Here is a 26334-nt window from a genome sequence, read left to right as displayed (position 1 = left end):
TTAATCGATTAAGAGGGATATTTAATCGATTAAATCTTCAAGTAAATCATTTTTGTCAGTTTTGACCATTTAATCGATTAAATCCAGTGTTTTAAAACCCGGCTCGGACCGGCCGGGTCGACCCGGGACTCGGTGACCCGGTGGGTTCCCCGATCCGAGCGGGTAGTTAGATCGGTTATGCAATCAGCCCGGATTGGCCCGGTTGACCCGGCCGAAACCCGGCGACCCGGTTGACTCGGGTTAAACCGGTTTTTCCTTCTTCTTCCTTTTTTTGGTAATTTTTTTTTTTTGTTGATAAGAACTCTTGAATTAAATCATATTCATATTTTATGATGAATATGATTAAAAGTAAGGTGAAAATAATAAGGTATTTTAGATTAGTGTAGATCGTTTATGTAATTTAGTTGTACTTATAATGATCTCATGAAGTTAAATGGTGATAAACAGTGATGGTCTCATGATCTCATCTCAACGGTCTAGAGCTAGAAGCTCAGAAGTATATAATATTTGCTATCATTGAAAACCAATTTATTTTTTGAAGCACATAGATAGTTTTCTGATGTGAATTTTTATTAATATAAGCAATATTTTTATATTTTTAATATGTGAACAGTAAAACCGGTTCAACCCGGTTGAACCAGTGACCCAGTACCTCGACTGGTTCGATGACCGGTCCGAGTTTTTAAACACTGATTAAATCTTTAAGTTAATCGATTAAAGATGAGCATATTGATAGATAATTTCGAATAAGGGACAAAATAATTTTTAATTAATTAATGAAGAGTAAAAAGATTAAAAAGCCGTGTAAAGAGTTATGTAGCAAAATATTTTAGGTCAGAAATGTCCAATATTCACACCAACAGGTAGAATTTCAGCAATCCTCGCACAAACAAAAAAACTCCAGTGGTTGTACATCTTATTAGAGCAAAGTTTAAAAAGTTACTTATATATGGGTGACCGTACGTGATGGGATCCTTTTTTTTTTTTTGGTAGATGTGATGGGATTCATTTAATAATTTTTTATAGACGTATTTTATCAGTTTAACCGTTGAATTAAAAGTTCACGTTAAATAATCAAAAATTAATTGAGAGTTCAATAGACAATTTTTTTTTTTTGTTATTGTTCAATTGACAATTTAAATTTAACACTACATTATATGCTTTTAAAAATTAAAAAGTATAATTATAAAATTACATATTTATAAATGCTTAATTTATAGTGCATATGATCATGAAAATAACATCACATAATTTAATGGTTAAATTTATTATTCGTATATTATAAAAAATTATTGAATAAAGTATATATGTATTTGAAAGTTATTCCTATACTAGGTGAATTATTCTCCATTATCTTTCTTCATTCTCTTATAACTAATAGCTCATATAATTAATAAAATTGAACCGCTAAATATAAATAAAATCAATAACTAAAATGAAAAGTATAATTTATACTAATATAAAATAATCTTTCTCATCTTATACAATCAATTTGAACATAATATGTTATTCAGAGTTTCCCTTATTAATAGCGTTCCAGAAATATTAAGAATAATTCAAACTAAACATGTCGGATAATGCATGTCAAATAATAAATCATAAAAACAAGTGAACATGATTGTTAGGACATATTTAGTGAGGATTTGACATTTCTGTTTTTAAAAATATAAATATAATTTCTGTCACTTTTTTTTATGAGGTTATGTCACATTTATATAAAAGTGAATATGTTTTAGGGTTTATTTTTTCTAAAGTTACTTTAGATAACTTTATCTAATGTTCATTGAAACGACGTCGTTTTGGGACGGAAATCATGGTATTTTTGTAATTTTAATTTATTTTAGGGTTATAGTAGTCTTTATCATTCTAATTTTTTAATTTTTCAACCCTAAAACGACGTCGTTTTAATGAACATTAGACAAAGTTGTCTAAAGTAACATCAGAAACTTTTTTCCCTTTGTTTTTATTAATTTTTCTCTTCTTTCTTTTTTCAATAAACTTAAAAGGGTATTCTTCAACCGTAATCGAAGACTAATCCTCATCGAGCACCGTCAGATCTTTTTTAGGGATCTTTCTGGGGTGACTCTCCTTTTTTTTTTTATTCTCAGGACTCAAACTCGAGACCTCTGGTTAAATGGTCAAAACTCGTTACCACCCATGCCAAAAGAATTTGATAATTTTTCTCTTTTTTTCATTTGATAATAGAACTCAGAAAAAATATTTATGCTAAAAAATAGAAAATATTTTTTTCCATTTTTTTAAGCAGCTGATCATCTAACCTGACAATCATTTATCGATTAACTGCATAGCTCAATGAACCGTCATATGCACAGTGACATTAAATTAGTAAATGATAAATGACCAAAACAGAACATTACCTTATTAATATGCGGAAAAAAATTTAGAAAATTCCCCTGGCAGAAGAATGCACAAGCAAAACCACAGTGACTCTTCATCCTCAAAATGAACATATAATTTATTTTTAGTGGAAGAATTCGTTTGTAAAATTTTTTTACAAATTTTTACAAATTACACTATCTACTTTCGAGTACATAGTATAATAATCTAGTATACTTCCAAAAACACATAATGTAATTTGTAAAAAGTTATAAATAAAAAATTTGTAAATATAACTCTTATCTTATTTTTGTTATCGAATTTCGTTCATCACTTTTGCTGACTACCCATCTTTTGGGTTACGCTGCTTGGGCTTGTGAACAAATGTAACTAAATTAGTGTTACTCCTGACCTAAATGTAAGTCTACCAAGAAATAAAAATAAGAATCAAGAAATATAACATCTTGGTAAGATATTGGTGTTACCATTTCCGAGAAAATAACTCCCTTAAATTGCTGACAAAAAATTGTGGCAAGTGGTCACTGATAAGGAACTTGATTTGAAACTCATGATTTGTTATGCTTATGGAATTTATAAAATTCCGAATCTCACAATTAAATATTTAAGTATTAAAACACAAATGAGAAGAGAAACAGATGCTCTGATAAGTTCAAAGTATGACAGAAATAGAAGAAATATTTGATGCCGATCATTATTCATTCTATAGGCACATTGCAATGGCCGGCCGTAAATGACCCATTAGGGGTCTAATTCAGTGACACCCTAGATAAGTTCATGGACCTCTTCTTCTGGGGATTTTTTTCTCCACCGCACAGTTTATCATCGTACATGCATGATGGTATCTCGCTACAAATGTGAGGATTTGAATAATTTTTTGTTCACCTCTATCATTATTAGAGAATATTCTCTGATCCAAGTGTGGTGGCTCAGTTGGTAGCATAGGACTAAGTAGTGGGAGAGGACCTCGGTTCGAATCCCACCAATACCATCTGGGGAGGGGCATAAGTACCGTAATCCTTGGACTCGCACCCGAACTTTGGATTAGTCCCATAGGCTGCTCAAAGAGTCGAACCCGTGGGGATACCGGGGATTCTGATTCGCCTCAAAGTGTTACGGTTAAATTTTTTAATTTAATCCAGCTGTAATATATTAACTGACTCTTGTTATCTGAGCGGTTATTTTTGTTAGTTTGTTAGCTTAGATCGTTTTTCTGACTAATAGCTTTCGTTCTTACTCTTTTGTATAACTACTGATATAAATATCAGTAAACCATAGTATCAATACAGTTTTTCAGATTCTATTCATTTTATGGATTCAAGTTGTAATATGGTATCAGAGCTCTGAAGAGAGCTCTCGTATTTTTCTTGTTACTTTCTTGCCACTTTCTTGCCTTTTCTCGCTATTTTCTTGCACTTTCTCATTGTTCTTGTTACTGCAAGATAGCATTCACAATGGCAAATCAAAACCAGAACTCTCTTCCAGAATATCTCACGAATCCATCACATCCATACTTCCTACATCCAAGTGAATCACCATTTTTAGCTCTAGTTTCTTCCCTGCTGAATGGAAGGAACTACCACACTTGGAGTAGAGCTATGAGTACGGCTTTAGTTTCCAAAAATAAACTTTGCTTTGTAGATGGCTCGATCGATGCACCCGAAGCTACTGATCCTCTTTATCCGGTATGGAAACGCTGCAACAACATGGTCCTCTCTTCGATTCATCGTTCGATTGCAGATTCAATCATCAACTCAGTCATGTGGATGGAACACGCTTCAGATGTCTGGAATGACCTGAGCAGCGTTTTGCTCAGTCCAGTGTCTTCAGAATTGCAGAAATTCTTGAAGACGTTTTTCGTTTGCAACAAGGAGATCGTTCAGTTTCAGATTATTTTACTGAACTGAAGTCACTGTGGGATGAGTTGGAAACTCTCCAACCATTACCAATATGCAGATGTGTTCCTGCATGTACTTATGGTGCAATGGTGGAAGTACGCACATCAAGAGAAAGGATCCAAGTTATACGTCTCTTGAAAGTACTCAACGATCAGTTCATTCAGGTTCGTTCGTAAATCATGCTCATGGAGCCTTTATCGGATCTGAATAAGGTGTTTGCACTTGTTTCTCAACAAGAACGCCAGATGAACTCGAATTCACAAGTAGACTTGTTTGTTGAGTCGAGAGTCTTCATTTCAAATCGAGCTCCAATTCGAGGTTCCTTTTCACAAAGAGGAAGAGGACGCAACAGTGGTCCAGGAAGAGGACACAACACGAAACTATGTACACACTGTGGAAAAGTCAATCACACAGTGGATACATGTTTTGAGAAATATGGCTATCCTCTTGGATACAAAGTACCGGTGAATCTGCGCTCAGCAAATACAGTTGTGCAAGATTTGAATGAAGAACTCATTACATATCAGAATCCAGGAGTTATGCTCACACAGGACCAATATCAGCGCTTTCTTGGACTTCTTGAACATCACAATCCCAATGAGGTCAATGTACATTCCTCGAACGTGGTTCAAACCACCAACACAGCCTTGACAGCTGATGCAAACAATACTGGTAAGAAATCTTTGTTATGGTTCCTAGACACTGCTGCCACGGATCATATTTCATATGATACAGATCAGTTTACTAATATGAAATCAATTAAACCAATTGCAATTACACTTCCCAATGGTTCAAGAGTCTATGCTAGAGAATCTGGAAGCATTTCTATCTCCTCATTTCTTATGTTGGATAGTGTACTATATGTTCCGGATTTTTCTGTCAATTTGATATCTGCGAACCAGTTACTTAACTCAGCTAATTGTGTACTCGATTTTCATGCATCTGGTTGTTGGATAAAATAGGTACCTACTCAGCAGATGATTGGTACAACTGAGAGGTACAATAGCCTGTTTGTCATGAAGGCTGAGAGATCAAATGATGGTGGAGCCTTGAATAAAAGTGACAGTGAAAGGAAGAAATCACTGGTTTACAGTAATAGTACAGAATATAGAAATAAGGATGTATTTCCAGCCCATGTATTGTGGCATTTTCATTTGGGACATGCTTCCCAAAACGTTTTAAAACATATGCATAAGAGTTTTCCCTATATTGACAGTAGTCATAGTGATGTTTGTGATGTATGCCAATTTGCACACACATCAAAGACGTTTACCCTATACTTGCAGTGTTAGTCAATCTGCTCGCATCTTTGCCTTATTGCATGTTGACATTTGGGGACCGTTTGCAATTTCATCTATACATAATCATCATTAATTTTTAACCATAGTTGATGATTTTTCGAGGTTTACTTGGACTGTGTTGATGAATTCAAAGGGAGAAACTCGTGGTCATCTGCAGTCTTTCATTAACATGATTGAGAACCAGTTTGAACATCTTGTTCAAATTATTCGTTCGGACAATGGCAAAGAATTTATCATGCCTGTTTTTTATTCACAAAAAGGCATATTACATTAAAGAACATGTGTAGAAACACCACAGCAAAATGGTGTCACTAAGCGAAAGCACCAGCACATTTTAAATGTGGCACGTGCCCTTCTCTTCCAAGCACATCTTCCATTAAATCTCTGGTCCTATTGTATATCCCACGTTGTCCATATCATAAATAGACTATGCACTCCTCTGCTTGCTAATAAAACACCGTATGAAGTTTTACACGGTTGTGTTCCCACCTTTTCTCATCTGAAGATTTTCGGTTGCTTGTGCTATGCTAGTACCTTGACTGCTCATAGATCCAAGTTTTCCTCAAGAGCACGTAAAGGTATCTTCCTGGGTTATAAAGAAGGAACCAAAGGGTACATTGTTTTGGACATTATGTCCAGAGAAATTTTTGTCTCACGCAATGTTACTTTTATGAAATGACATTTCCCTTTCAATCACAGACCCATACACCCTCACATCCTACTACTAATATAGCCCATCCTATCACACACCAACCCATTGACTTTTTCGATTTGTTGCATCCATCCAACCCGCCAACAAATCCACAAACAAATCCAAACTCGTCCTTAGCTGTTTCCCATGCACCACTCCCTGCTATTACCTCACAAACAGATACCCTACCTATGCGTCGTTCCACAGACAACACCAACAACCACATTATCTCCAGGATTTTTATTGCAACTATTCACACACTCAATCACCTTCATCTACCTCATCTACTTCCCACCTTCTTTCTTCTGTCTTATCTTTTGCCAAATGTTCTCATCCTTATACATCTTATTGCCTCAACATCAGTACTGATGTAGAACCCTCTTCCTACTCAGAAACTGCCACACATGTTTGTTGGCAAAGGGCTATGCAAGTTGAGCTCGATGCTCTTGCTAAGAATAACACCTGGATAGTAGTGGATCTTCCTGCTAATAAGAGACTCATTGGTTGTAAATGGGTTTTCAAGATAAAACGCAAAGCTGATGGCTCCATCGAACGTCATAAAGCTCGCCTAGTTGCTAAAGGGTTTACCCAGCTAGAGGGAGTTGATTTCTTTGATACTTTCTCCCCTGTAGCTAAAATGACTACCATTAGAGTTCTTCTCTCTGTCGCTGTTGCCAAAGGATGGCACTTAGAACAGCTTGACGTCAATAATGTATTTCTGCATTGAGAACTAAATGAGGAAGTTTACATGTCTCTTCCTTCTGGATTCCTTGATTCAGTTAAATCCTCTAAGGTCTGCAAGCTACAGAAATTGATCTATGGTCTCCGACAAGCTAGTCGGCAATGGTACGCTAAACTCACATCCGTTTTGTTATCTTTTGGTTATACTCAATCTCCTTCTGATCACTCTTTATTCATCAAGTCAAATGGTGCTCTGTTTACTGCTTTACTGGTGTACGTGGATGATGTTGTTCTTACTGGTAATGATTTCAAAGAGATTGAATATGTTAAGGCTCAACTGGATGATCGGTTCAAGATTAAAGATCTCAGAGCTTTGTGTTTTTTCCTTGGGTTTGAAATTTGTCGTTCTTCGAAAGGCATTGTTATGAATCAGCGTAAATATGCTGTTGAAATCATGGCTGATTCTGGTTTATTAGGTGCCAAGGCAGTTTCCACACCCATGGATTCCTCTCTTAAGTTGCAGAAGGCATAAGGTTCTCATTTCCATGATCCCTTGAGTTACATACGCTTAGTGGGACGTCTTCTGTATCTCACTAACACTCGTCCTGACATCAGCTATGTCGTTCAACAGCTGATCCAATTTCCGTCCAATCCCATGGATACTCATACGCATGTTGCACTTCGGGTAGTTCGATATTTGAAGAATTCTCCTGGAAAGGGTCTTTTTTGCAGCCGATAATGATCTAGTCCCTACTGGTTTTTCTGATGCCGACTGGGCTGCTTGTGTTGATACACGACGCTCCATCACCGGCTATTGTGTCTTCTTGGGTTCTTCATTGGTTTCATGGAAATCCAAGAAACAGACTACCATCTCTCGATCCTCATGTGAAGCTGAGTATCGGGCCTTAGCTGCTGTCACGTGTGAAATGCAGTGGCTTCATTATTTGTTATGTGATTTACATTTATCTCCTTCTGATGCTTCCTGTAATTATTGTGATAACCAGTTCGCCATCCATATCGCTCACAACCCAACATTCCATGAATGCACCAAACACATCGAACTCGACTGCCATCTGGTCCGAGAAAAGATTCAAACTGGTTTAGTTCGTTTACTTCCTATACCTTCTGTTGTTCAACTTGCCGATGCTCTCACTAAACCTTTGAAGCCTTCTCCTTTCAAGTTTCTTGTTGGCAAGTTGGGACTTGTTGATATCCACCTCCCAACTTGAGGGGGGGTGTTACGGTTAAAATTTTTAATTTAATCCAGCTGTAATGTATTAACTGACTCTTGTTATCTGAGCAGTTATTTTTGTTAGTTTGTTAGCTTAGATCGTTTTTCAGTTAGTAGGTTTGTTAGTACGTGACTAATAGCTTTCGTTCTTACTCTTTTGTATAACTACTGATATAAATATCAGTAAACCATAGTATCAATACAGTTTTTCAGATTCTATTCATTTTATGGATTCAAGTTGTAATACAAAGAGGTAATTAGGATCAGTTTCCAGAAAAAAAAAAAAAAAAAAAAAGAATATTCTCTCACTTATATAAATTTCTCTTCTCTCATTGGAAAGATATCTGAGATCACACACTTTTATCAGCTGTTACTCTGTCGAAATTTAAAACTACCTCAATCACAACCATCTCCACAACTGCATTTATGATGACTCTCCAAAAGCCCTGGTCTATACCACTACCCCTTGAGCAACCTTACATGCATATATTATACCACTTGAGGGAAATAGACCTAGCTCTCATCCCAATATAGCTCAAAACCAAATACAAAAAATTAAGTAATTTTTTTTTTAAAAAAAAAAGCTCAAATTTAATATATATATATATATATGATTGAATTTTCACGTTATTATAAGAGACGGGATGTTGGCATGAACATTTCAAGTTATGGCTCATCTTTAGTTAGCAGATACAGTAGTTATATATATATTTCCCTTGTGCATACACAAAAAACAATCAATTTATTTAAAAAGAATATAAAGTGAATTTAATTAAGAGTAATAGAAGTATCATGTAACAGGATATTTGTTGTATCATATCACAGACACAATATTTATGGGGTCCACCAATATATGTATTTTTTTTTTTTGAAAAAAACAACTTAATAAAAAAATGTGCACGTGTCTGCAGGAACGGGAATGGAGGTCCTATAACAGGACTATCGCAAAACCCTTTAATTAATTAGTCACAGTTCTAGACGACTTGAATTTAATTTATACAATTCATGTCTTATAAAAAAAGGAGCTGTAATCCAGAACATATTAGATTTAGATCCCATCATCGTATTTAGCATTTCTATTTTAAGTATTAACCTATTTTATTTGGACTTGACTTGTTTCCAACGTTGATCTTCAAGACACGGCCATATGACCCCTAAAAAAATTTGTAATTAAAAAACATATTTCCTTCTTAAAGGTTTTGAGTTGCGGTTTGCAACTGTAAATTGTGACAACATAACATTGCGGTTGAGGCAGTTATTACAGCCTTAGGTGACAGCTAAATTGATCTGAGTCCACTGCATTAACTGTAATTAATAATCGCAATCTTTGAATGTAACTTCTATATAAATCATTTTTTCGGATTCATTTCCACAAACGAAATTAAACATGGCTTCTTCATATTCTAGTTCAATTTTTTTCCTGCTTTCTCTCTGCTTAGCCTTTAGCACAGTTGCTTTGGGTGGAAATTTCTACAACGATTTTGACATTCTCTATGGAGATAAACGTGCTAACATAAAAGATGGAGGCAAAAGTATGACCCTCACAATGGACAAATATTCTGGCTCTGGCATAGTATCCAAGATTGAGTATTTGTTTGGACGATTTGACATGCAAATCAAGCTTATACCAGGGAACTCGGCAGGCACTGTCACTACATTTTATGTATGATTTGTTCCAAACCCATCATTAATTAATTAAGTTGCTTATTATATTCTCTCCCATCCATGCGTTTACACACATACACACACATATTGCATGCATATTTACACAGATTTCTATTTTAATTATATGCAGCTAAGTTCTCAAGGAGATCACCATGATGAGATTGATCTAGAGTTCTTGGGCAACTTGTCCGGTGATCCATATCTTCTCTCAACCAATATATATGCCAATGGTAATGGGGGTCGCGAGATGCAGTTCTATCTTTGGTTTGATCCCACACAGGACTTCCACACCTATTCTATTGATTGGAATGCTCAGCGCATAATGTAAGTAACAAAATATACATGTGATATTATAATTCTTTTCCTGGAACTATACGCATGTAGATTGTTAGGTATAATATACAATGGGTAGTTAATTTTTAAATCAGTATAAGATATTAAAAGAAGCCTTATATTTAATCTTGGTCATTGATTCATCTGTATCTAACGTGACTCACATAGCTAAAAAATTAGATAGATTTGATATAAATGATATCAACAATCTAAATTAAGAGTATAACTTATACAAGTATAAAATAATCTGACCATAATATAAATATGTTAGGGGTTGATATAATAAAATAATTCACATATTATTTATCAAAAGAAAATAATAATTCGTATATCTTTTGTCTATCTGCTTAAGATTTTGGAGAATAAGTTCGTGACATTATATCAAAGTCTCCATGAATAAGTGGTCTAGGATTTAATCTTTGTCGCATCATTCTTTTAATAAAAATAGGTTCATGACATATATAACTTTAACTATATGTATGTTTTGTGTTTGCAGAATATTGGTGGATAACATACCCATAAGAGTGATGCATAACAGGCAAAGCATTGGTGTTCCATTCCCAACAAGGCAACCCATGAGAGTTTATACAACTCTATGGAATGGAGACTCGTGGGCAACAAGATGGGGGCAGGTGAAGCTCGATTGGTCACAAGCTCCATTCATAGCAGGTTTCAGAAATTTCAATGCCAATGCATGCATACCAAGATCTGGGGCATCTTGTGTTGGTTTCAATGGTGGACGAAATAAAGGTCTTAGTGCTGAAACCAGGAAGAAACTCAAAGAGATCCATTCAAAATGGGCAGTTTACGACTATTGCCGCGATTTTAGACGATATGCTCATGGTCTTCCATATGAATGCCGCAAGAACAATGTTCACTCAGCTTTGGAATAAAGGTTGCAATCATGCTGCCTCATCAATATTGTTATGTGCAAACCATGCATCCGAGATGGTAGCTTATTTGGTTTTCCTTCGATTAAGAGATTTTTACATTATCATTGAATGTATATTATTTCAAGTGTACGAGTCATCATTGTTTCTTATTTTAATTATATTTATTTTTTGGTTGATAAGCTGGAGGTATCCCACCAATGTTTTACACGTTTAAATTTTAATAATATTGAAAAAAATCTTCTAATTTAACAATACTTGAGAAAATATATCTTTTCATGAAAAGGAATTTCAGTTGAACAGTTACATTTTACATAACATCTGATGTGCAGTAAAATAAATTTTACAAATTAAGAATTTGTACCGGTTATATATCTTATGAGAAATATAAGAATCATGTTGCAGGAATGGCACTGTTCATTCCTGCAACAAGGATACGGCGTCGTATCCTGACTTTGGTCTGACTTTTTTTTTAAGCGTGGGACCCACACTTGATTTGTGTGTGTAGGAAAATGCTCTTGTCATGTCAAATGACAAAAAGGGAACCCATATATTATACAATATATTTATATATATATATGGGCTTTGCATCTCTGTATTCATTGCAAAATCTTATTGAATGCAATGGACACAAAGCAAGTGAGTCTCATTTATTTTTTTAAAAAAAAAAAGCATACCAAGATACCAAACCGTATTTTAATATTGTTACAGAATTTTTGTTTACAGTGACAGAAAAACTATAAAACCACATATATATATATATATGACTTATTTATTTTTATATAAATGTAATAAAAATAATACTTATGCAATAAAAATAAAAAATATATTTCAATTTTTTTAAGCTGCTGACCTAACCTGATAATCATTTAATGATTAACTGCTAGCCCAATATACACACTGACATTAAATCAGTAAATGATAAAATGACCAAAACAGAACATAAGAACTACCATATTAATATGCAAAAAAACAAAAAAAATCCCCTGCCAGACGAATGTACTAGCAAAACCACACTGACTCTTTTATTTTTAGTTTAAAGTTTATGGCATATAAGATAAAATTATGTCTTATACACATATTAAAATGTGTAGGGTTTATGTGAAGCTACGTAAAAAGAAAAGAAATAAAAGAAAAATTAAATCTCATATATTTTTATGTGTGTAAAAAATAATTTTATCTTTTATAACAAGAGAAACTTTAACTCTTTTATTAGGAGAAGGTTATATTTATAAAAATTTATTTACAAATTCTTACAAACTAAACACTGATCATACACTCTTAATTAAAGTCTGATCAGTCATGTTTAGTATAATTTATGAGGAAAAAAATTTGTTAATATAACTCCTCCCTTATTTTTATTATCAAATTTCGATCATCACTTTTGCCGACTACCTCATCTTTTGGGTTACGCTTCTTGGGAAAAATTTTAAATACCACCGTCGTAGGTAGATCCTTCCAATGGGAGCGTGCCGCGTTAGCATGTGTTGTATTAAAGAAAGAAAGAAAAAAGTTACTTAGATACTTTACACTAAAGTGTTATTAGTAAAACTTAATATAAAATATGGACTTTATTAATCTCATGTGACATAAGAGAAGTTCTCTTATGTCATAGAGATAGTTATGAGTGAGACTCACTTACTTAAAGAAAAAAAAAAACATGAAAATTGATATATGTGTAGGAGAGAAAAATACTCTCCTAAAGCATAAATAATATTTTCTCATAAAACATACTATTGAACCTAATTTTCAATACCACTATACTCAAAATGCCCTCCGCTTCTTGGGTACAGCTGGTCAAAATTTAAGTCTACCAAGAAAATGAAAATAAGAATCAAGAAATAACGTCTTGGTAGGAAAAAATATTTATTGTTTCTCCGTAAAACTAAGGGTTTTATTATTCTCCTTCAACATAAGATAAGTATCTTATGTTGTAGAGATAAAATAGGTGGGTCCCACCATTACAAGAAAAAAGAAAAAAGTGAGGTGCGAAAATCGAAGTGAGAGAGTAGAAGAGAAGTAATCTTATATAAAAGGAGAGTAATATTTTCCTAAAACTAATCATATGATTTTGATGCTTGTTGTGCTAAAAATATTTACAAATTAAAGTTTCTTGGTTAATTTTTTTTATACAATTAGTGAAAATTGACACATAACCTAATACAAACTATCAAACCGCTCGTCACTAAATCAGTTCTAATAAAATTTGAAAAATTATAACAAAAATAAAAAACAATGTGAACGAATTTTACTTCAGATGAAAATTGTATGCATCTATTATGTACACATACTCGAACCAATTCCTTCAAGGTGTGTTAGGACTTTGGCCTTTGGGGAGTTTATTGTAGATTCAACGTGTCATTTACTTGAGTTCCCTCCATAAGTGTTTCAATTTAAAAGCACTTTTCCTATATAAACAGAAACACGAAAAAGAAAAGGGAAGCCACAACATAACCTTTGACCCCAACACACATCATCTTTATCCACCATTCTCGTTGAAAGAACCAGCAACTAGTCATGCCTTCAGCTCCAAGAAGGAAAGCAAAAAATGGCAAGAAAAACAGAACTTTGACTACACCCAACAACCATTCTTCACCTTCTGTTCAACTCCAAGGTGATGATCACTCTCTTTATTATTTCCCCATCTACCATCCCCACCCACCTGTCTTCCCTTTTTCTCTTTATGTCTCTTTGTATCTCTGTCTGTTCTATTTACATCCTTGTTGGGTATCCCTTATGTTTTGAGTTAATTTCCTTAATCTGCCTTTCACACCCTCCTTTTGTTTTCTTGTTTCTCATTCGACAACAATTAAGAAACTGGATTAGGCAACAGTGATCTTAAACCCCTTAAGGATGTGGTAGTTGAAGTGGATAAAAGCAAGATAAAGGGGCGTTCTTTATCTGCATTGTCTACTGTTTGTGCAAATCATAGCAAAATGGAAGGATCTTTAAGTGAAGAAGCCCAGAAAGTAGAATCTTTAAGTGAAGATAAGGAGGTGAGTGTTGAAGTTGATGCTGATGATGGCATATCCAAGTCTCTCAGCGATGAACATGCAACACAAAGTGAGGAGAATAGCGGGCTTGTTGAGTCAGGCAAAGTGGAAGAGACACAAGATGTTTCTGAGGAGCCTAATGATTTTAGTGATCTAATAAAAGCTGCTCAAGTTGACAATATAATGGTCTCAGATACTGTAGAATTGGAATTGAAGGAAGATCAAGGAAAAGATTTTCAATCTCCTGAAGATACTGGTGGGATTTTTTCAGATCATGGGGTAAAGGAAACAGAATTGCCTCCTTCAGAGGATAACAATGAGCTCTCTTCAGTTTCAAGAAATGAGGGCTTACAAGAAACTGAAGAGGTTGAAACAGTTAATGACTTAACTGTTGCTGAAGAGGAGAAGAATGATTTGTCTTCAGTTGTAACAGAGGGGTTACTTAAGGAGGGTGAAGAACCAAATGAGATCTATAATTTTTCCTCTCAGCCTCCAACTGATGTGGTTTCAAAGGAAACTCAGGAGGCAAGTATTCCAAAATCAGACGAGAGTGACAAGGTTCCTTTAACCATAACAGGAGAAGTACCAAAGGGAATTGAGAGATCATTGGTGCCATCTATGGTTGAGAAAGATGAGGAGCATTTAGATGCCCAAGAGTCATCCTATGAAACTGCTAAGGATTCTTTTCAACCATCGGCAAATGTTACTGATGATGAAAGCACTAGTGCCACTGTGAAAAACCAGACTGAAGCACCTAGAAGCACTGAAAATCCGGTTGGTAATTCATACTTTATGATAATTTCATTTAATAAAGTTTTAGAAGGTTGTCTTCTTTTTTTTATTTTATATGCGATTTGTTTCAAGGTTTAAATGATTATACTATTCTTTATTTTTGTCAGACCATTGTCCCTCCTGTGACTCAAAGGCAATACACCTCTTGGAAGAGTTGCTGCGGACTCTTTGAAATTCTGAGTCGTGGTGATAGATAATTCAAGGTGAGTAAACCTCAATTAATGGTTTTTTGCTTTAGGCCATAATAAATGTTAAATAATTGACCAATCTCTTCATTTGGATCTGAAGTATTATTGTTATTAATTGTCACTATGATAAAATATTAACTTTATGGGGATATGGATACCTTTTGTTTTGTCGGTTTGACTTGGAGACCTATTTGCATACATTTTCAAAAAAATTGCCTTACCCACTAAAGAGTATAATCTAGTTGGTATCAGAATGTCTTTAATTGTTTATGTTCTGTTAAATCTGAAACGAAAAAAAAGTGGATTTGGAAATAACAATGGTTTAGAGCTCTCGTGCTTTCTCAAATCAAATTTTACAACTCCCTTCAAACAGGGTTACAATCTATTTAGAATTAGGCTCTTGAGTTGTAACTTTGCTTTGTGGCCATTTTCTAACTTGTGAATCGTTTTGTTTATTTGATTTTTCAACATTATAGGGCAGAGAATCTTCAAAGGTTAGAAATTGAGCTAAGGTATTGAGGCATTGCACAATCATAGGCTGTGATGGCACCCTTCTAAAGGAGTCAAAATTTGTTCTGTTTGTTTACTTTGAGCCTCACATCAAGAGGCATGTATTGTTATATGTTGTAGTTTGCTTTACTGATTGGTTCCAGAGTGGTTATTTTGTTTCATTTCCAAAAAAATGTATGGTACATTTCAGTTGTGGTATACGGTACACTTCCATTAATTACAATCAGCACATTATATATGAATTAAGTTCATATGTGTTTCTTTAAGCTTCTTCCCTACATTTTCGTATAGAGATAGAAATGCCTTTTAAAATTCCAATTCATTTTAAATTTAAGCAAGTTACTATGTGATCATATGCCTTCTTGATGTCTGCTTTTACTTTTTGAACAACGTAAAAATTATATGAAAAAAATTAAGCTCCGTCCGTAATTGATGTTAGCATAAGAACAAAATTATATGAAAAGGTTGCACCTTACGCTGATTTCTTAAGGCACTGCATAACGTTGACTTCCATGTTACCTTAAATTGGAGACTAATTTGCTCGGTTATTCCTTTCTATTTTTATATTAAAAATCCTCCAAGCCATGATGAATAATGAATTGTCTTATTACTCATAAAACCGATAAATTCAATTTTTTTTTTAACAAACTGTTTCAGAAACAAATTGTTGCCTTTCTCGCTACGAGTGGATCCTCAAACATACTCCTATCATTTCATCAAAGAATCTTCTTCCTAAAATAAAAATAAATTAATTATATTTATATATTCTTCTAATTTCTATTGTGCTGTGCTTTACTGCTTGGATCCCGTATAATTAGTTTTTCGTTTCACAATGAGAGGGAGGCGAAAAATTTTGTATGTTTCAGTCTCTGTTACATTCTAAACTTCCGTGAACTGAAAATGTTTATTAAATGAATTTTACATACACTATATTTATATCCTACATAAGGTTCTATTGATTCTATCTCGTTGCCCTATGTTTTGTAGCTTGCAGATATATTCATAGCCGTTAGGTTTTTACACATGATTAATGTTATATAATCAGACTTTCTTCACACAAAAACCAATTAAAAACATAAATGAGTGCTTAAGAAAATTATATTGCAAAAAACGCTCGGCCATTCAATTCTCATTGGGTGAGGTTAGTCTATGAATATTACTTTTTGGTTTATACATCAAAGCCGAGGGTTAGAACAGGCTGTTATTATGCTATGAAAGCATAATTCTACGTTGTTTCTAAGGAAAATTAATATATGAGAAAAACGGAAAAATACCTTCTAAATTTTAGCATCTAACCCATATTTAGGTCACACCTGACCGTATTAGCTAAGATAGGTAGTTAAAAATGTCTGATCTCGTAATTAATGAGATTTGAAATTGATAAAAATTGAAATTAGAAAAACAGTTTTTGATGCCTCCTTATATATCTTTTCCACTGTATAAATGACATAAAAATTCCAATTAAAATGCTACAATATCACAAAATTTCGGTTCCCAAGCAGTCAACAGTAACTAAATATCTACCTTAAGCTATCTCAACGGTAGCGTAGCAAGAGTACCTATCTAAAATGCGTACTCGTTTGGCATTGATCTTTAGTTCCACAAAATAGGCTCATGGGTCGCTTTAAATTAAAGCAAAACGCTAATAGTACTAGTCAACTACGACAGAAACAACTTTAAAAGTTTAAAGAAAGGATGCAAGCAAACGTCACCATGAAGTTTACATAAGTGATAAGCCAAAGCCACCACCAATAAGTGGAAAGAACTTTCAACCAAATACGAATTCTTGGAGAAACAAACACTACAAATGGGGGTATAAGCATGTAAATGAACAAGCAAAAACAGATAAACATCCGTGTATGAGTGCATTCCAATAGTGGCATCAAACCCATCAATCAGAACTAAAATGGCACGCACCAATAACTGACAAAAATCCAAAAGTAAATAACAGTAAGTGATATCATCTAACCATCACAGAGGATTCACAAGCTAGGTTCTACATGTGTTCTATGTTCTAACACATGCAGTGAAATTTACCATGAAAAAGACCAATAGCAGAGAAGTATCAACTTCAGAAACTAAGCAATGACCATGATACCAAGTGAGCCGCCCAAAACTGTTTTTAGCCTCCACGCTAATAATGATCAAACCCTCAACTTTTCAATCTATGTATTTAATCCAAACTTAGAAAGGAACTACAATATACTCATAGTCATTACAACAAAAATCTAGTAAGAGTAAGTTGACCAGAGAATTGCTCCAACACACAAAATGGTTTGATACTCAAAAAGAGCAACTAACAACCAAACAAGTAAGCCTTTTGACATTAATCAAAATTCATAGGCTTTCAAAACAAAAGCCGACATTATTTGATGACCAGCAAAACTGAAGCATGTATGTGACTAAAAACATCATGAATCTAACCTCTACAATCTCCCATTCAAATTCCCTCCTTCCTTGGTTACTCTCTGGTCACAAAATCACAAACGTTTCCCATGGCACACATAGATTACAGCTGCTCCTGCTACAACAGCTCCTGTAGCTGCCACCAATGGCCACTGTAACTTCAACCCATTCCCTTCACCATGAATGCCATTTACACCTCCATTGACAGTCTCAACAGACTTCTCATTCAGCGAACTGATCACCTTCTCAGCTTCCACTATTTCCTCCCGCAATTGAGCAATATTAGATTCCAAACTAGCTACTTTCTCCTCAGACTTTCTCAGTGCTTCCTCCAAGTTCAATTTCCCCCTCTCCTCCAATTCAGATTTACTCTCAGCAATGACCTTCTCCATATCCTCAACCTTCAGCCTGAACCCCCTTATTTCCCTCTCCTTTTCATCAATGTTATCTCTGAACTCCTCCTCAACCCGGATCCTCTTGTTCCTTTCCTCAATTTCCTTAGTTTCCAGAACCCCAATTTTCCTCTCCAAATCTCTCAACTTTGTTTCACTCTCCACCTTTACCTTCTTCAACCCTTCCATTTCCCTCTCCAGATACTCAACCCTAGACTCCTTCTCTCCCAAAACCTTCCTCAATTCGGAAGCCTCCATCCTGGCTTCCTCTGCAGCATTCATCTCTAATATGGAATCATGTTGGAGCCTCGCCAACTCAGTTTCCAACTCAGCTGCCCTAGCAGCAATAACCTCAGCAGATTTCTCGAATTCATGCAACCTCAGCACCTCTCTCTCCATTCCTTCCATCTCTTTCCTCATCTTATCATCACTGCTTCGTAACCCCTCAAGCTCCATCTTCAACTTCTTGATTTCCTCAGATCTATCAGTGTTTTCACTCAACAATTCATCTGTTGGTCCCAACTCTCCTAACTCTTCCAACGCCTTCATCTTCATAACGAATTCTTCAGAGTACTGATTGTCAACACCGTTGTTGACAAAGCCATCTTCCGCCATGGTTAATTCTGCAGAAACAAGGAGAAAAAGCATAAAAATCGAAATATACATAAATCAACCAAGCAAGACAGAAATGAAAATCAAGGAGAACACCGTTTGATTTCCAGAGATAAATAAAAATAAAAAGTTACTTATGAAAGATCCATGGATCATATTATACTAGGAAAGAGGGGGGGAAAATTGTCCTATTATTTTGAATAAACAAAGAGAAAAATTAAGAGTAGCATAGTGGGAGAGAAACCCGAAGAATAGTGCGGTGTAGAGGATGGAGAAGTTTGAATTAGGAAGAAAATGGAGGATGAATTTTCCGGGAAAAAAGGGGAAGATTTTCCGGGAAAGCGACAAAAGGAGGCAAGCCTTTGTTGTATGAAAAAGGCTTGGGATATGAGGAGGACTAGGGTTTCTGCGCTGTCTGCGTGAAAATATCTTCAACTTTATAATTTTCTTTTCATTTTTTTTTTATTTTTATGTTTTGTAAATGAATATCATTTTCACTTTTTTTCAGAAAAGGCTTAAGCGATAACCAACCCACGGTTCAGATTTGAAATGCTCTTCTGGGTTGGGCATGCATGCTTGTGATGTCAATGTCGATTGGGTATCGGGTATTCCATTTCCATCCACCGTTTTATGATCGGATTCGCAAACTCTTTAAATAGAGATAGTTTTTTTTTTTTTTTTTTTTTTTTTTTTTGAGTTTCGTTGAAATATTCCGACCGATTAATCCTTGAAGATGTAGAGATTATCGAATTGAGTTTTGTCTCTACCAACAAAATATTTTTCATACACACCGCCAGCGAAATATTATAGGATTTTATTTTTCTTATGTTTGTGTCATGCAACACACAAAAAGTGGGTGGGACTCGTTTTTTTTATTTTCTCTCTCTTCCTTTTTAGTGGGTCTCATCCACTTTTTGTGTGTTGCATGAGACAACTTGTGTCCTGCAACATAAGAAAAATAAAACCCTATATTATATAAGAAATATTTACAAACTTTTTTGCTTACAAATTCTTCTAACCAAATCTTAACATTTGAATTCCATCAATTTAATAGATATAATTTATGAAAATTAATAATCAATTAAATTATAATTATGACCCAATAAATAAAGGGTTTGATTTTTGTCAATTTAAATGACATAAGTTATGTCATTTTAGAAGAGAGATAAACACAAAAAATAAAAATCATAAATGAAAAAATCAAATGTTAATATATAATTAAAAGAGGTTGTAAACAAAAATAAATTATAAGTATATTGTTTCTCATATACAACAGCGACACTAAGTTTTTAAGGTACTGTTTGGTTCAGGAGAAATTTTTTTTTATTAGGGAAATGGTTGGAAAGTGAGTTTGGTAGGAAAATGTAAAAAAAGTTGTTTGGTTGACCGAAATATTACCAGAAAAATTTATTTAAATATGCAAAATATATGTTCGAGAAAAACTTTACACCTGTTTTTTCATTTTCCCAGATATCTCAAAATACCACATCTCAAGTGGTATTCTGTACCAGTGAATTTCATCCAAAAATCAACACGAAAGTCATTTTCCCATCTATCTTATTTGCCTAGTATTTTTTGAAAAAACTTGAACCAAACGTAATATTTTTCAATATCCGCTTACATTTTCCCATCAATCCCAAAATAAACCTTCAACCAAACATTACATAAACTATAACCTCATACAAATTATCACCGCTCACCCATTCTTAATGGCTTTTCTTCTTTGTGATATACTTTTGACTACAAGGCACATGTCAACACTTAAGATATTATCTTCAACTCTTCTTTCAATTTCAACACGACAACAGATGTGGATCTCACATTATTAATTCTCCTTTTTTCTCACCACCATTGGAAGTAATTGAAGTATTCTCATTGAACATGTTCAGGTCATATAAGATTATTTCAGTCGTCTAAAAATAAATTAACAATGACGAGAGAAAAAAAAATTTAAGAGTTGAGATAGAAAGTGAGGAAAAAATAACAGTTAATTTATCTAGGGATCAATTCCACTTCTTACATTCATCTTTCTCAAACAATTCAAACGCACAACGAAGGACAAACCATACAACAAAGATAATTCCTAGAATGCAAGAGCAACATGTCGGCGAACGTCATGTTTGTAGGCTAAAATGGGCACACACACAAAATATTATTTTAATAAAAATTTATAAAAACATAACTATTTTGAATCAATTTATGTATCTATTGTATTTAATTATGCTGTTAGTAGGTGCATCAAGTCGCGCCTCACACGGGCTCACCTATGCAAAGTTGCCCTCCACATAGGCGCGACTAGTTCAATGACGACACATGGCATAAAAAAAAATAAAAAATTTGATCGTAAAATTTTGAAAAGCCATAACTTTCAACTCAAATATTTGAATCAGGTGATTTTTTTTAATCCGTACAAATTTTCGACATCTAAGAAATGAAATCTCATTGAAGGGGATTTAGTAGGAAAAAAAAGTCAATTTTTTTTCAAATTTGAGATATTTTATTATAAAACTTCTGAAGGACATAACTTTCGAATAGGATATTCGAATCAGGTGTTTTTTTGTTTCCACATAAATTTTTGACATCTGCACAATGATATCTCATTAAAGGTGGTTTGGTCAAAAAAAATTCCAATTTTTTTTTCGAAATTGAGAATTTTACCTTAAAACTTCGAAAGCCCATAATTTTTGACTCTAGTGTCCGAATCAGATGCTCTTTTTTTTATTTCATATAACTTTTCAAGAGTTACGCATGGCAAATACATGTATCCGTAGGGGATTTGGTCAAAAAAAAATTCACAAAAAATGTTTCCTTGTGCCCAGTTTGGCATATTTTATCTTTGTGAATAATGTTATTTAAATTTTCACTTTTCAACAATAACAAATAATCCTCTGAGAATTTTTCAATATGTAGATCTCAAAAAGTTACATAAAAAAAAAAAACTTAATTCGGACTCTCGAGCTAAAAGTTATAGTCTTCCAAAGTTTAATGTTAAGATTGAGCTTATGTAACTGATTACATGGACTATTGCTCAGATGTCCGAATTTTTTTTTTTTTACCAAATCTTCTTCAATGAGATATTACTGCGTACATCTCAAAAAGTTATGTGTAATAAAAAAAACCTGATTCCAACACCTGAATCGAAAGTTAACCTTCCAAAATTTTACGATCAAACTGTTGACTTTTTTATGCCACATGTCGTCATTGAACAAGTCGCGCCTATGTGGGGTGTGATTTTGCATAGGTTGCGCCTACTAGGGGCAGGGGCACGATTAAGTGCAATCAACCCATAAATTGATGCAAAACAACCATATTTTCGTAATTTTTTATTAAAATAATAATATATTAATCTTCCCCCCGCGCTGCATTTCTTTGACTAACATGTTCTTTCTTACCACTTACATATACTGGGTTTTTCTTATCATTGATATTATTACATTAGGTTGGAATATTTAAAAAATCAATTCATAATATATTACTTATGCATTTAGTCTATAATCAATAGCTAATATTAATTATACAAATAACATTAGTAGGGAACAAATTAAATTATCTTCATTTCATCAATTTTGAATAGTACATAATAATTTAGATAATTAAAATTTTAATACTGACACGTGTCATTGTAACCGCTTGTATGAAAAAGTAGTGGGAATTGAAGGGGGGTTTTTCAACTAATAATTGACCTGTGTTATTTGCTACCGTTTGCATATTATTAATACTACTGTGTTTTATATAATATTATGTAATATATCGATACATGTATAGTCCTTTTCTTTAGCAACTATTTGGTCCCAATCCAACAGGCCCAAGTTATCCTTCCAATCCAATTCTTATTGAGTATGCCTGAATGATCTTATGTAAAAAAAAAAAATTAAACTTAGAAGCTTATAATTGTATATTAGAACGAATGAGTTGAATACTGGTTGTGGTTGTGATAGAACGAATGAAATGGTCTTTGGAGGTAAAATTGCAGGTTATGCAGCGGCTTTAGCATGCAAACAAGTAACAAGTTAAGTATTCAGGATAAATGATGGTGATACTTTGTGTCCTGTGAGGCTGTGATGGATAGTGAGGATAAGCATTGTTGTGCGCTATGCCACACTGCTAAATGTCAGGCGCAAGAAGCTTTTTCATATGGTGTTCAGTGGGTTCATGATTCTTCAAAATGATGAAAACATAGTGACTGTGACTGTGATAGTTCCAGAAAGTTTGCAAGTTTCCGCAACGTGTGCTGGAATTGGATTGCCAGGATGCGGTGCTGGATCTCCAAAACAGTATAGTGACAGACAGGAGTATAGATTACTCAGATCACAGGCTTGGTTTTTTTATCCTTAGATCGGATTACCTGCATTTCTTTAGTTTTTATTTTATTTTATTTATGGGTGTTATTTTACTCATGTTACATTATCATGCATACACAAAATGCAATATAAGTCCCACTATGAAACAATTTTTCTTTCGTGTAATGTGAAAAAAATAATACCCTTTTATTTATGGAAAATCATTTTCTCATGTTGTTGGAGATTGTTTTCTCATGTTGTCAGGTATTGAAATCTGTGCTATCTTTTTTCTTTTTTTTTTAACAAGTGGTGGGACCTATCACTTGTTGTGTTTATAGCATGAGAGATGTTATCTCATGTGACATGAGAAAAGAGAAACCATTTATTTATTTAGGTACAAATCATTAACTTGTTTTTACTCCTAGGATCTATGAAGCACGACACTTCAAAAACTCTTATGTGTCATGTCCGATACCTCTCGACACTCCAACATGCGTTGTAGAGATTCAAAAAAAGGATCAAATGTTGTATTATGTTGCGTTTAGTTCAAACTATTAGATTCATTGGATTACGATTACTATTCTATTGAGTTTAATATAAATATTTGGAATATCTTATGTATCTTTGCAAAATTGATGGGTATTATAAGTGTAGTTTCATTAAACTATTGAATATTAAATATAATATACACTACATAAATTAAAAATATTATTTAATATCAAAACGTGTCCTAACGTGTCGAAATCTAATATTTTTTAAAATTAACTTGTCGAAGTATCATATCCCGTATCGATATTGGTGCAACATAGCCTAGGATGACTGAGGTAATTCTTTTGGCAACTCCAGAACAAATGTCTATAGTAAAAAAGAACTATTATCAACCCATTAGATTTGGTTTAGTGACGAGGGGTCTGGGTAGTTTGTATTAAGTATATGCTCAATTCTCATTTGTATTTAAAAATAAAAAAATAAAATATTATCAAATAAAAAGTAAAAAATCACAATAAGTTAATTATATATCAAGTTTTAATCCAAAATCTTAAGATAATAAATTTATAAAATCCCTTTCATTTATATAGTTATAACTTACTTCAGTCTCGACTAAAATAGAACTCCCTCAGAGTTGAATTTACAATAAAATTTTTTTTTTTATTTTTTGATAGTTTTTTTTTTTTTTCAAAAAGCTGGGATTATTAGTTTAAAAAAAATAAAAAATAAACCCTTCAAGTTCTACTTTTTTTTTAAAAGATGCATAGCAAAAAAAAGTGAATCCAAACGAAATCTCGGTAATGACTCTTCTTGTTATTTGCAAGTTATATTCCGTCTTTGAAATACACACAGGAGGTAAGATAGTTAAGAGTCATCAATTTCCAACATATGTCTGCATAATGATTTACTCCAATATGTGGTTTTATCTTAAATCAAGATCAACCTCCCTCGGATGACAAGAGAAGCCATGTGAACTTTACAATCCTTCAAGTTGGATGCTCTCTCTCTCTCTCTGTATTCCGCATTCTAAGTCCAAGTTATTGTGGTAGTAATGGCTAACAGCAAGAAAAGTCAAACAACCCTATTCCAAAATCCCCAAAGGAAAATTTTCACAACAAAAATAAAGAGAAAGTGACCAATGACTCCATGGGTACGTACCATGTTACTTTTGAAAATGTCTGATCTCATCCGGATTTTAAGACCCAATAGGATGGCCCACTGGACCAAGATGAAAACTCTCCCACAGCCCACATGCATCACCAATAGATCGCACATAATAATAATGCCATAAACTTCCATCCATTCCACACTACTCCAGATATCATGAAAACAGATGAAGATAGATTCCTATAACAATTGCCCAAAATTCATAACTTGCCAGTGCAATGCTAACACAAACCTCTTTCTTCAGAGTAAGAATATCAACTATCAAGATATATAAAGATAAAGTCATAAAACATGGTAAGAAACTAATTAAGGACATCAAAAATTAAAATTAAATCTAAGAACATGGGAAACATTTTCCTTGATCCCAACCAAAAGTACATTAAAAAAAAAAAAAAAAAGCCAAAAAAATTAAACAAATCTAACTAATGGGTCTGTGGTAAAAAAAAGAAAAAAAGAAAAAGAACCTAACCTAAGGTCCATCACAAAGGATTCATTCATCATCTTCATGTTAATCAACCTCCAAACTTTGTCTTCTCCTTCTCCAACTTTTCAAAGAAACCAGCAAGAGCCTTCAAGGCTTTAACTTGATGCTGCAAGGCCACTATATACCCAGCAGTTTCATCAAAAAGCTTGTCAACACCAAATGATTCCCCACCAGGCACAATCCTCTGCAATGCATGAATCTTACTCTCTACCTCTTCCCTATCATCATCTTCTTCTTCTCCATCTTCTTTGACAAGACATTCACAACCATTCACATTCACTTCCTTCACAGTTGTCACTTCCTTAATCTGCTGCATCTTCAGTTCCCTGTTACCCTCTCTCAACCTCCTTATTCGGCTTCGCCGGAAAACATGCAAAGACTTGTGAGTTACCATAGGAGAGTTTTGCTCTGGTTTTCTCAGGAACGAGGGTATGATTCTCTGTGTTTCTTCTGTATTTTCATTTTCCATGGATGTATATAATATATATAATAGTGAGAGAGAAAATAAAAGAAAAATATAAAAAACAGAGAGAGAGAGAGTGTGTGTGTTTGTGTTTTTGAGTTAATGTTGGGGAGTTATATGATATGAGATTGTGCTTGTGAATTGTGAAGATGAATGAGTGAGTGAGGGAGGGAGGGAGGGAAGGAGGAAGATGTAAAATTATTGTTGAGCTCTAGAAATGTCAATGCCAACGAAGCTGGTCCCACTCGTTTTGGCCTTACAATACAACGAGCCCTCAAGTTTTGGATTGGAGTAATTTGGTGACCTTCACGCTCCACAACAAGAGCGTCCTCTTACCTCTTCATTTTTTACCCTCTTCTTTCTTTCTATATTTTTGTTTTCTTATATTTCACATAAGATAGATTCAATGAAGGGTTTTATTAGTGTTATGTTACATGATTTAAGTGTTGTTTCCAACACACACAAAAAAATGAAGAGAGAAAGTGGAATGATGAAAGAGAAAGAAAAATATGT

General features: G+C 33.9%; 4 protein-coding genes across 6 annotated transcripts; 2 read left to right on the top strand and 2 right to left on the bottom strand.

The window, feature by feature from the left end:
- Positions 1 to 9544: 9544 nt before the first annotated feature.
- LOC133312627 (xyloglucan endotransglucosylase protein 1-like) lies at positions 9545 to 11048 on the top strand. The gene is made up of 3 exons (XM_061513861.1): positions 9545 to 9820; positions 9953 to 10146; positions 10652 to 11048. The coding sequence occupies exons 1-3, from the start codon at positions 9545 to 9547 to the stop codon at positions 11046 to 11048; spliced, it is 867 nt and encodes a 288-aa protein (XP_061369845.1).
- A 2729-nt stretch (positions 11049 to 13777) lies between these two features.
- On the top strand, positions 13778 to 15751 carry LOC133312630 (uncharacterized). Its single transcript, XM_061513864.1, has 3 exons — positions 13778 to 14812; positions 14938 to 15033; positions 15495 to 15751. The coding sequence occupies exons 1-2, from the start codon at positions 13982 to 13984 to the stop codon at positions 15025 to 15027; spliced, it is 921 nt and encodes a 306-aa protein (XP_061369848.1). The 5' UTR covers positions 13778 to 13981; the 3' UTR covers positions 15028 to 15033; positions 15495 to 15751.
- A 1915-nt stretch (positions 15752 to 17666) lies between these two features.
- Positions 17667 to 19494, bottom strand: LOC133312621 (peroxisomal and mitochondrial division factor 2). 3 transcript variants are annotated; one of them, XM_061513856.1, is made up of 2 exons: positions 19470 to 19494; positions 17667 to 18949 (listed from the first exon to the last, which is right to left on the bottom strand). In XM_061513856.1, the coding sequence occupies exon 2, from the start codon at positions 18939 to 18941 to the stop codon at positions 18009 to 18011; it is 933 nt and encodes a 310-aa protein (XP_061369840.1). In that variant the 5' UTR covers positions 18942 to 18949; positions 19470 to 19494; the 3' UTR covers positions 17667 to 18008. The 3 variants fall into 3 exon arrangements, with proteins under 3 accessions (XP_061369840.1, XP_061369839.1, XP_061369841.1); XM_061513855.1 differs by lacking the exon at positions 19470 to 19494 and adding an exon at positions 19183 to 19331; XM_061513857.1 differs by lacking the exon at positions 19470 to 19494 and adding an exon at positions 19073 to 19079.
- A 5892-nt stretch (positions 19495 to 25386) lies between these two features.
- LOC133312642 (transcription factor PAR1-like) lies at positions 25387 to 25827 on the bottom strand. The gene has a single exon (XM_061513875.1). The coding sequence runs from the start codon at positions 25825 to 25827 to the stop codon at positions 25387 to 25389; it is 441 nt and encodes a 146-aa protein (XP_061369859.1).
- Between the last annotated feature and the right edge of the window lie 507 nt (positions 25828 to 26334).

This window comes from Gastrolobium bilobum, unplaced genomic scaffold (assembly GCF_033153095.1).
Source record: "Gastrolobium bilobum isolate Gb01-03AN ecotype WA unplaced genomic scaffold, APGP_CSIRO_Gbil_v1 utg5259, whole genome shotgun sequence".
Classification (NCBI taxonomy): Eukaryota; Viridiplantae; Streptophyta; class Magnoliopsida; order Fabales; family Fabaceae; genus Gastrolobium; species Gastrolobium bilobum.
Note: the sequence above shows the minus strand (reverse complement) of the source record. Positions and strands in the feature narration are given on the sequence as shown.